We start from the raw sequence: 12062 nt of genomic DNA, 5'->3' as shown, positions 1-12062 counted from the left end.
CCTCCCCTCCCCTTCCCTTTCCATCCCTCCCCCCCTCCATCCCCTCTCCCTCCCCCTCTCCATCCCCCCTCACCCCCCTCCATCACACCTCCCCTCCCTTTCCCTCTCCATCTCCATCCCCCCTCCATCCCCTTACCCTCCCTTTCCCCCGCCAATCCCCTCCCCATCCTCCTCCAACCCCCTCCCCCTCGCACCCCCTCCCACCCCCTCCCCTCCCCCTCCCTATCCTTCTCCCCTCCCTTTCCCTTCCCTCCCCCTCACCTCCGCCTCTCCATCCCCCCTACCCCCTCCCCCTCCACCATCCCTCCTCCCCCTCTCCCTCTCCATCCCCCATCCCTCCTCCCCCTCTCCATCCCCATCCCCCCTCCCCCCTCCAATCCCCCCTCCCCCCTCCAATCCCCCCCTCTCCCCTCCAATCCCCCCCTCTCCATCCCCCCTCCCCCCTCCAATCCCCCCCTCTCCATCCCTCCAATCCCCCCTCTCCATCCCCCCTCCCCCTCCAATCCCCCCCTCTCCATCCATACTGCCCCCTCTTCATCCCCCTCCCCCCACCCCTTCTCCATTCCCCCTCCCTCTCCATCCCCATCCCCCTCAACATCCCCTCCCCCCTTCCCTCTCCATCCCCCTCCCCATCCCCCTCCCCTTCCCTCTCCATCCCCCTCCATCCCCCTCCCCTTCCCTCTCAATCCCCCTCCCCTCTCAATCCCCCTCCCCTTCCCTCTCCATCCCCCTCCCTCTCCATCCCCCTCCCTCTCCCTCTCCACATCCCTCCCCCTCCCCCCTCCACATCCCTCCCCCTCCCCTTCCCTCTCCATCCCCCTCCCCTTCCCTCTCCATCCCCCTCCCCTTCCCTCCCCCTCCCTCTCTCCTTCCCTCCCCCTCCCTCTCTCCTTCCCTCTCCATCCCCCTCCCTCTCCATCCCCCTCCCCTTCCCTCTCCATCCCCCTCCCCTTCCCTCTCCATCCCCCTCCCCTTCCCTCTCCATCCCCCTCCCCCCCTTCCCTCTCCATCCCCCTCCCTTCCCTCTCCATCCCCCTCCCCTTCCCTCTCCATCCCCCTCCCCTTCCCTCTCCATCCCCCTCCCCTTCCCTCTCCATCCCCCTCCCCTTCCCTCTCCATCCCCCTCCCCTTCCCTCTCCATCCCCCTTCCCTCCTCCCCCCTCTCCATCCCCCCTCCAATCCCCTCCTCTCCATCCCCCTCACCATCAATCAATCAATCAATCATGCCATTTGTATAGCGCACTACTCACCCGGGAGTGTCTCAAGGCGCTTGGGGGGAGGGGTATGCTACTGCTCGAACAGCCAGGTCTTGAGTTGTTTCCTGAAGGCGAGATGGTCCTGGGTCAGCCGAAGGTGGATGGGGAGGGAGTTCCAAGTCTTGGCAGCCAGGTAAGAGAAGGATCTTCCTCCGGCGGTGGCTCTTCGGATGCGTGGTACGGCTGCGAGGGCGAGGCTGGTGGACCGTAGCTGGCGGGTGGGCGTGTAGAAGGTCAGGCGGTCGTTGAGGTACTTGGGGCCCAGGTCGTGGAGAGACTTGTGTGCGTGGGTGAGGAGCCGGAACGTGATCCTCTTGTCGACGGGGAGCCAGTGCAGGTTCCTCAGGTGGCTGGAGATGTGGCTGCGTCGGGGCACATCCAAGATGAGTCGGGCGGAGGCGTTCTGGATACGCTGGAGCCTTTTCTGTAGCTTGGCTGTGGTTCCGGCGTAGAGGGCGTTTCCGTAGTCCAGTCGGCTGGTGACGAGTGCCTGGGTGACAGTCTTCCTGGTCTCGGTCGGGATCCAGCGGAAGATCTTGCGAAGCATACGCAGGGTGTTGAAGCACGATGAGGAGACAGCGTTGACTTGTCTGGTCATCGAGAGGGAGGGGTCCAGGATGAAGCCCAAGTTGCGTGCGTGGTCGGTTGGCTTGGGTGCGGTGCCCAGGGCTGGGGGCCACCAGGAGTCGTCCCAGGCGGAGGGCGAAGATCCCAGGATGAGGACTTCCGTCTTGTCCGAGTTCAGTTTCAGGCGGCTGTCCTTCATCCACTCGGCGACGTCTTTCATCCCTTCGTGTAGGCAGGTTCTGGCGGTGTCGGGGTCTCTGGTGAGGGAGAGGATCAGCTGGGGATCGTCGGCGTAAGAGATGATGTTGAGGTTGTGCTGGCGTGCGATGGCTGCGAGAGGTTTCATGTAGATGTTGAAGAGGGTGGGGCTGAGTGAAGATCCTGCGGGACGCCGCAGATGACTTCGGTGGCCTCGGAGCGAAATGGGGGGAGGCGGACTGTGTTCTTCTGCCGAGGAACGAGATGATCCACTCCAGTGTCTTCTCTTGGATACCGATGTTGCTGAGGCGCTGGACTAGGGTGCGGTGGCAGACCGTGTCGAACGCAGCGGAGAGGTCCAGGAGGATGAGGGCCACTGTTTCCCCCTTGTCGAGCAGGGTCCAGATGTCGTCGGTGGCTGCGATGAGGGCGGTCTCGGTGCTGTGGTTGGCTCTGAAGCCGGACTGCGAGGGGTCGAGGGATCCGTTTGTCTCGAGGAAGGCGGTCAGCTGTCTGTTGACGATCTTCTCGATGACTTTAGCAGGAAAAGGGAGGAGCGAGATGGGGCGGAAGTTTTTGAGATCGGTGGGGTCCGCTGTAGGTTTCTTCAGGAGGGCGCTGATCTCGGCGTGCTTCCAGCTCTCCGGGAAGGTGGCGGTGTTGAAGGAGGCGTTGATGATGTTCTGGAGTTGGGGTGCGATGGTGGAGTCGGCCTTGTTGAAGATGTGGTGTGGGCAGGGGTCGGTCGGTGATCCGGAGTGGATGGTGTTCATCGTGCGGGCTGTGTCTTCGGTGGTCACCGTGGTCCAGGTGCGAAGGGTGGCGGTGGGGGGGCGTTGGTTCGACGGTTGGGTGCCTGGGTGGGGCGCCGAAGCTGTTGTGGATGTCGGCGATCTTGCGGTGGAAGAACGAGGCGAGGGAGTCGCAGAGGTCTTGTGACGGAGTGATGTCGTTGGTGCCGGTGCTGGGGTTGGAGAACTCCTTGACGATAGTGAAGAGCTCTTTGCTGTCGTGGGCGTTGTTGTCCAGTCGTTCCTTCAGAGATTTCTTCTTGGTGGTGCGGATGAGCTGGTGATGCTTGCGGGTAGCGTGTTTGAGGGCTGTCATGTTGTCGGTGGTCCGGTCGAGGAGCCAGGCTCTCGAGGATGCGGCAGGTCTTCTTGGAGTCCTTGAGGTCGTCGGTGAACCAGGATGCCTTCTTGCTTCTGGGTCTGCTGGGAGGGTTCTTTAGTGGCGCGATGTCGTCGGCGCAGGCGGTCAGCCACTGTGTGAAGTTGCGGGCTGCTTCTTTGGGGTCCGTTGTGTTGGCGGGTGGGCTCTGGCTGAGGGAGGTGGTGAGCTGGTCTGCGGTGATCTTGCTCCAATTCCTGTGAGGTACCAGTTGCGGGTGGTGGTGGGTCATGGATCTTTTGAAGCTGAAGTGGACGCAGCTGTGGTCGGTCCAGTGGAGTCCGGTGGCGTGGCTGAAGGTGATGTACTTGCTGGAAGAGAAGACGGGATCAAGCGTGTGGCCGGCGTAGTGGGTGGGGGTGTTGACTAGTTGCTTGAGTCCGAGGTTGGCGAGGTTTTCCAGCAGGGCGGTGGTGTTGCGGTCCTTGTTGTTCTCCAGGTGGAAGTTGAGGTCCCCGAGGAGGATGTAGTCAGTGGAGGGGAGGGCGTGCGGGCTGATGAAGTCTGTGATGTCTTCGCTGAATTGTGTGCGTGGTCCCGGGGTCTGTAGACGAGGGTGCCTCTGAGGGTCGTCTTAGGGTCGGTGTGAATCTGGAAGTGGAGATGTTCGGCTGCGGCGAAGGAGTCGCTGGCGTCGGTCGTGATGCGGATGGTGTTCCTGTGGACGATGGCGATGCCACCTCCGGTCTGGTTGATGCGGTCCCTCCTGATGATCTTGTACCCGTCCGGGATGGCGATGTCGGGTGCAGAGGAGGCGTTCATCCAGGTTTCCGTGAGGAAGGCGACGTCCGGTGATGTAGCGTCGAGGAGGTTCCAGAGTTCCACGGCGTGTCTGTGGATGGAGCGGGTGTTGATCAGGATGCACTTGAGGTGGTTGCTGCTGGTGTTTGTCTTGGCGGGTGCGGGGCAGGTTCGGAGGCAGGTGAACTTGCAGGTGCGGCAGGTGAAGGGTCCGTGGGTGCGTCTCGGGGTGGCTCGGCAGCAGGCGTGGGTCCGGCCGGCATTGAGTGCGTTGAGAGTGGGGGCATCGTAGGTCAGTCGGGTCGTCTTGCCTCGGCGGGGAGGGCCAGGGGTCCAGGCGCGGACGGGCGCAGACGGGCTTACCTTTGGCGCACCTTCGGCGCTCAAACGGTGCTCCCGCTGCGCGGTCGCTCTGGGTGAGTCATAAGTAAGGAGCCGGGAGGGAGGAGCAGCTGGGTGGCGGGAGCGGGGCGGCGAATGGAATCACAGGGGGGCGGGGCCGCAGGGAGGCAGCGGCGGGAAATTCCAAGAAGCAGCGGGCAATTCCCAGGAGCAGCGGGAAATTCCCAGGAGCAGAGGGCAGCGAGCGAAGGAATCTGCAGGCAGGAGGCGGCAAGGCAGGCAGGAGCGGCAGCAGTGAGTGGGGCGACCAAGCCCTCCCCCTCTCCATCCCCCCTCCCCACTCTCCATCCCCCCTCCCCCCTTTCCACCCATCTCCCCCTCCCCATCTCCCCTCCCTTTCCATCTATTCTCCCCCTCCCTTTCCATCTATTCTCCCCCTCCCTTTCCATCCATCTCCCCCTCCCTTTCCATCCCCCTTCCCCCTCCCTCTTTCCATCCCCCTTCCCCCTCCCTCTTTCCATCCCCCCTCTCCCCATGCCCCCTCTCCCTCTCCCCATGCCCCCTCTCCCTCTCCCCATGACCCCTCTCCCTCTCCCCATGCCCCCTTTCACCAAGAGGGCCCCTTCGTATCTTACTAAAAATACTTGGTTATCCGCCAATGATTAGATGCTTGTGCTGCAACTATTTTACCAGAGGCATCCATACGTTTGGGTTCCTTTTCTGGTGGTGGTGCTCCTCCAGTGGATTGGGAGCTAGCCCTTTTCCTAGCATTGGATACTACTAAAGAGTCAGGAGTTAATGGAAGTTAAAAAAAAAAAAAAGTCTGAAGGTGGTAGTTTGTATTTTTTATCAATGCGAGGACTAATTATTCTTGCTTTGACTAGTTGTTTAAAAAGGTCATCTGCATGGAGTGTCATACCTTTAAGAAGTGGTAAGTATTGTACCCTGCTTTGTGAATTAGATAAAGTTTCAAAGAGGAAATCGTCCTCTATTAAGTCTTTATATAAAGGCACCTGATGAAAAGTGGCTGCTCTGGCTATAAGCAGATGCATCATCAGGTGGTGATGGATGGGCAGGAAATAAATCAGGATCAGTGTCAACATGAGAGTCAATATTATAATCTTCCAAAGGATCCCTCTGTTATGGAGTCATCTGGGATGTCTTTGATCCTCATCTATTGTTGACTGCGGAGACATTACCTGCATCAGATAATTGTAGTGAGTGAGGTAGTGAGTGAGGTGGTGGAGTGGGTGGTACAGCTGACATAGGTATGGGAATGTGCAATGGACTAGTTAGAGCATCCTTGCGTTTCTTCTTTAGGAGTTGAACAGGAACGTCCAAAGCCTCCTCAAAACTCAACTGCTTCTAAGGAGTTTGTTATTTTGGTGGTTGCACCACATTTTTCTTCTTTCCAGGCTGAATTTGTAGTGTTTTCGGTTTCGGATTGAGCTTTTGGTGAAATTGCTCCAGGATTGGCTCTATACGAGCCCTAAATACAAAGAATTTCGGTGGTGGAAGCTTTGCCTTTGCTGGAGGAAGGTTAGATTTCGAAATGAGTCTTTTTCGGAGCCAAGACCGAAGACCAAGGTGTTGTGGTTTCGGGTGCAAGGGATATAGAGGTCTGTGCTGTAGGCCGAACTTTCGCAGCCAAGCGGAGGGCGAGGCTTCTGAGTCATGTTTACAGTGCACAGCATAGCTTGTGTGCAGTGGCGCCCCGTGAGCAGTTTTCTGGGTAGAGGCTAAGCATTTGGATTTCGGATGTGGGGGGGTGAAAGTATTTGCGGTATGTTATTTCTGTGCTGGCTGAAGAGTGTCCGAGTCTTCTTCCGATTGAGACTCGGAGTCATGTATGAAAAGGTATTCTTCCTGTGCTGATGAAGCCTCCATTTCCTCCTCTTGTCAACCGAAGATGTCGGAGATATCATTCATTTGCTTGTGCTGCCTTTCTTGTCTTCTAGCCCTTCGATCTCAAAGAGTCTTTTTAGGCCGAAAAGGATTACAGGTCTCACAGGTGTTCTCTCGATCTTCCGGCGAGGGACATAAGTTGCAAACGCTATTTTGTTCGGGTGAGGGTATTTGGAGTGGCACTTTGAACAGAAACTGAACTGAGTGCGTTCCATTAGCATGTCATTCTCCATCTTGTTCGAAATGGAGAAGTGTTGCCTGGCCAGGCGTGCCCAGTAGGCCTAAGAGACGAGCCGAAAACCCACTACGAAGTCTAGTATGAGATATATATATATTTTCGATCGGTGTAGTATACATCAGACCGAAGGAGACTTGAACCGGAGCTTGAGATAGTACATCCGAACCCGTTGGAGGAAAAAACAACCTGAAGATGGCTATGAGCAGTATTCCCAAAAGATGGAGTCACACAGTCTCGTTAACGCGAAGAAAACTTCTTGGAACAAAAACAACATGTAATCATACGAACCCAACACTACATGGCGTGCTTATGCAAAGCGTGTGTATCTATAGCCAAACATGCCTCAAACATATATTTTATACACCACAAAGACATACTTTATAATTTAACTTTTTCATACAATCATTTCAAGTGTAAAATCCATCCAGGTTTACCAGCATATACCCACCTGTCAACATGAAATCTTTTTAAAAGCAGAAGAATAGAATGTTGGTGTGTTCCATTTTGCAGTCTTATCACATGGGACTGCATGGAGATCAGCCCATTTTTATCTAAAACTCTTCTATGATAGTGAATTTTACCAGCTTCCACTCTGGAAAACAATGTGAAATGTTTAAATAAATTACAGAAGTACCGCTTACAGACAACTTTATAGAATTCAAGTAATCGATTGATATATTTAGCGGCAATGAGAATTTACAGAGGTTGCCGGAATTCTGGAACTTTTGCATTTTATCCATGTTGGCTTTACTAGGAACAGTCTTTAGGTCATACACTATAACCTATATCCAGGGCTGAAAATCATTTCATACATACTACAATAATAATTCAATATAACAAGTGCAATGCGATACATTACCAAATACAAGCAAAATACATTTTAAACTATCTTAATGGAGAAGATCATTTTATTATTATTACTTTGAGTTTAATATAGCGCTGGCTATACCTGTAGGTATCAGAGCACTTTAAAGGTTAAGCGAAGACTAAAAGAAAAACATACTATACAGCATTCAGGTAGTCAACAGTCAAGTAAAAAGAGTGAATAAGAATACAGTGTAGAGGCAAACATCTTGCTCTTACAGGAAGCTATTAGCTGAATAAGTCAGTAACAAGATTAACGTTTTGAATTCAAATCACCAAAGATCATACTACTGCACTGATCTTATCAATGATGGCATAGAAGATATCATGAGTGATATAACATGTGGGGTGATTAGCAGTGCATGGAGAGGGCACCAGCCATAAGTACCTTAGGGCACCTAAGGGGATCCCTTTTACAGATCTGGGTTTAATCCATAATTTTTTTGCTCACCATGCCACCCCAGTTTGTCGGTCAACATGTCTCATGAAGAAATGCCATGATCCTAGAGACACTAAAGGGCATGAAACATGTTGACCGGCATCTTTACTTAAATGTGCGACGAGATTAATAGATACTCCTCTTACAAGTTTTGTATATTTTTTATCAGGACATGGAACCCACTAAATAAATTTGGTTCGGCTGGTTCCCATATTCATGTTCAATTCACAACATCCCCGATCTCTACTCACTTTCGTATGTACAACTCACACACACCAACTTCATCATCAACCAAGACCACTGGTGAAAGATCTCTGGCAAAGAGCCCCCCTGCAGGGCCCGTTAGGCATTGCAGGGCCGGCTTAACGAGGAGCAGTCCGTTGATGGCGCATGACATCCTTTGAGATGTGTGAGGGCCCTTATAGGAGAACTCCCCTTGGTTGTGACCCAACCTCCCTCCCGCTAATGCAGGAACAGGACCTTTTTTGCCCCTGGTCCCTCCCTGTTTATTTGTTTAATTAATGATCATCCCAGCGTGTGATCTAAGTTCAAGCAACTCTGTCTTAACATTTACGTTTTTTTCATCAATCCATTGATTTTTTGAGTCATGTACGCAGCGCATTGCCGCTCCGTTGTCTCCTCTAAACACTCTAGACCCTCACTTCCAGTGTTTGTGCCTCTGACCGGTCTAGTTGTTGGTCGAACAACTTTTCGGCGGAGCACTTCCGGGGGATACGCATATAATCCGCGTAGACCCGCCGGGTCACTGCTTCAGATTCTTAATGGAGTCCAGAACCTCGAAATAAGGCGGACCTTATCTCCTACGTCAACCTTCTGTCCCGCTTCCACGGAAAAGCCCGTTCCGAAGATCCACACTGATGAGCACTTAGGTATTCCTGCTCGTTTCCGTCTAGGGGGTACGTACTGTGCATTTCAGCATATCTGTCTTTATCCCGCTATCGCGCAGGAGCGCTTTGTTTTGACTGTTTTGCAACTCGCGCTGGAGCGCTTTGTTTTTGTCGGTTTTGTAGCACGCGCAGGAGCGCTTGTTTCCACTGTTCGACAACACGCGCTGGAGCGCTTTGTTTTCACTGTTTGGCAACACGTGCTGGAGCGCTTTGTTTTTTACTGGTTTGCAACTCGCGCAGGAGCGCTTTGTTTTTGGGGCATATGAGAGGCACGCAGTGGCGTGTTGGATGCGCATGACATTGCTGCATGAGCACACGATCATTGTGTCCAGCAGTACCCAGTCTCTTCATTCCTTGCTCTGCTGGTCAAGCGCAGGAGCGCTTTCCTTCACCCCTCAAGGAGCAACCTACTATTGTTTGCTGCCAGGTGTTTACAAGCCTTGGTGAGTACCTATACTGCAGGCCCTCACGAAGTAGTGTTTAGAGGTCTACATAGGAAGAAGGTGGGGTCTGGATTCCTTCCTAACTGGTCTCTTTCTTTTCTCCTAGGGTGCATCCCTGTCCTGCCCATACCGTTGCCTCCCATCCTCCGTCCTCATTTCTGGCTCCTTCCCTGGCTTCACCTCATCCCTGCCGGGTGCAGCAATTCGGTACGGGGTCAGGTGGGTACAGGGGCGGTAGCTCTTGTCGTCTCAGCGGAATCTCCTCCCAAGCAGAGGTAAGCCTTGTGGGGATCCGGACATTTTAAAGTTATTGGAGGTGAAGGCATTTCCCACAAAGAACGAACCGACAGATCTTCTATTGTCACATTTAAATACTTCCATGTTGGAGAATATGAATTTGTTTGAACTTCACGCAAGAGCCTGGCCTAGACAATTTGAGGTATTTGATTTTATTCTTTTCCAAACTTTAATGTATTCTCCTTTTCGTGCAATGATTTGATTAAACAGACCAAATTCTAACCTTATCTGGGCAGGCGAGGCTTTGCATGGTAGATGAAAAAGATCTAAATATTTTTTAGACAATTGTATTTAGTGTTGCTGCGTCTCTTCCCCGCATTGCCTCGCTTCCATACAAGATAGTTGGTAGAAGTTTGGCAGATCTTATTTTTAATAGTGGTAGATGGCTTGGCCCACCCAGTGACCTCCTTAACGAGTGAAATGGCAATAGTAAAGAATTTCCTTTCCTCTGCAGTTGCATCTTATGCTGCTGGAAGGAGCCCTTCTTGTAGAATATTACTCCAAGGTATCTATAAGTTTTGACCTGCTCCATGTGTCGTGCTTGTAGGAACCACTTATATTTTTTATGGATCTTGTTGCTTACTTCTATCACTTTTTTTATTTTTCCATTTATTACCATGCTGGTAAGCAATAAATAATTTAATAGTTTATTAGTCGCTGAAGTCCAACCTTTGTTTGGCTCAGCAAAATCACATTGTCAGTGTATAAGAGATTTGAAATATACTCTTGCCTCCTAACTTTGGAGGATGTGGTTTACTTCATCCAGCGTTCAAGTTAAATCAGCCAAAACCAGATTTAATAAATATGGTGCAAGAACACAACCTTGCTTCAGTCCCTGGGAGGTTTTAATTTTTATTGACAGAAGGGAATAATCACCTATTTTTACCCTTATCCATGTATAAGGAATTACTTTTAAAACACAAGAAGGGATGTTTAGTTTATCCAGCTTTTCCAAAGAAGATAACGCTGAACGCAATCTAACGTGGATTTAAAATCAACAAAACGAAGGTAGATTGGCTGCTTGCATAGTTTATATTTTTCAACCCTTACTGAAAGCGCTAGAATGTTAGTCGAGGTGCCTGATCCTTGAGCAAATCAGATTGGTTTGAAGAAACAATCTGCTTCTCGTCTGCCCAATATAATAATCTTTTCAGAACTATCTTTGCGAAAAGTTTTAACTCAGTATCTTGAAGCGTGAGAAGGCGATAACTTTCCGGTTGCCACCACTCTCCTTCATTAAATATGGGTGCTATTATAAGGCCATCACATGATTCGGGGACTCTTTCTGATTGACGAACGCAGTTCAAAACTTTCAATAGGTACCCTGCCCAGAAAACTGAATTGGTCTAATACAGGGCTTGAGAGATACCACTTGGGCCAGGTGCCCAGTCTTGTCTACTGCTTTTAATTAGATTACAAACTTGCACTTCTGAAATATTGATTGTGTGTTCCCCTGGATCCATCCGTTCTGTGACAGTACTACTTTCTATTCCAACGATCAGGTAGGTTTTCATTTCTGTTGATTGATTAAAATGCTTTATTAAGATACCTACCCCGGCAGATTCTGTTATGGTTGAAGTTGTAATCTTCACTGGGGCCCTCTTCAAATTATTAATCATTCTTCAAAAAGCCCATGAATGTTTTCCTTTACTGAGGAACAACGCCTTAGCCCAAAGGGTTTGATTTGGTTTTAACTTTTCTTCTCATATATTTCTACGGTAATCTTTTTTTATTATCTGGCATTAGTTTGAAGTTCCTGATTCCCTTGATGCTTCCCTACTGGAAGCAAAATTCTATTGGGGTTCCTGTTCAAAATAAGAAAATAAGACATGATGCTGATGTTTTAATCCGGTTTAGCTTCTGCAAATGAGTTTTTAAATGCAGGTTAGTTGATTTAGTTTCCGAGGATTGGACACTTAATTTTTCTGTAAATTCTGTCTACTGCCCCATCGGAGACCCTGACTAAACTGAATAGCAGTTTTTAACCAGGAGTGAAGCCGTCAGACTAAATGAGTCTACTGGTCCTTCCGACCAAGATAATCTCCAAATCATTTGTTATTTTTCTTTCTCCCAAAAGGGATTCTATTTTTTTATGGTACTTGTGTTGGACTTGGATCTCGAAGATTTGTTGGCTGTGGTCGTTTTTGCCTGTTTTATTAATCCAAAATGGTTATTAATTGAAATAAAGGTAGAGTTGAACAGTAAAATAAATTCTTGATTGCAAACCTGCAGCCGGATAGGTCCATGAGTGTTGTTTTGGTAGCTTATGTTCAAAACTCTTAGACCGAGGGATTTGAGATCTTTTAATAAATCCAAACCCCTTGACCCACTGCATTCAAGGATACTGTATTGATTAGGGATTGACCATATATAATCTTGCTGTATTATGTATTCCTCTCAGCTAAATGCCACAGCAAATTTATATTAAAGTCCCCTGATATCATAATTTACAAAGAACATCCCTCTTGAATTAATTCTGATAAAATACTTGTTAGATTAAGGGACATAGACTGCCTTGCCTTTGAGTCCAGATGTAGAAATATTAATCAGAACAAGTATTCCTGGTGTATTTGTGTCACTTCCTCAATTTTACTAATAGGAGGTTATGGTCGTCCATAATCACCTGTTCTCTTGTAATATTTAGTCAATTAGCTAGAAATGTCGCCAAGCCTTCTCTTGGACGACCATATCTCA

The 12062-nt window shown here is 50.4% G+C and overlaps 1 protein-coding gene across 4 annotated transcripts in view; it reads right to left on the bottom strand.

The window, feature by feature from the left end:
* Window positions 1–12062, bottom strand: part of GTF3C1 (general transcription factor IIIC subunit 1) — a 2559884-nt gene that overhangs the window by 2310775 nt on the left and 237047 nt on the right. For all 4 annotated transcript variants that reach the window (XM_078662887.1, XM_078662886.1, XM_078662885.1 and 1 more), the window contains exon 4: window positions 6866–7009. In XM_078662887.1, coding sequence (XP_078519013.1) covers window positions 6866–7009 — 144 coding nt within the window. The remainder of the gene's footprint in view (window positions 1–6865; window positions 7010–12062) is intronic.

This window comes from Lissotriton helveticus, chromosome 10 (assembly GCF_964261635.1).
Source record: "Lissotriton helveticus chromosome 10, aLisHel1.1, whole genome shotgun sequence".
NCBI lineage: Eukaryota > Metazoa > Chordata > Amphibia > Caudata > Salamandridae > Lissotriton > Lissotriton helveticus.
This window is presented reverse-complemented; position numbering and strand designations above follow the sequence as displayed.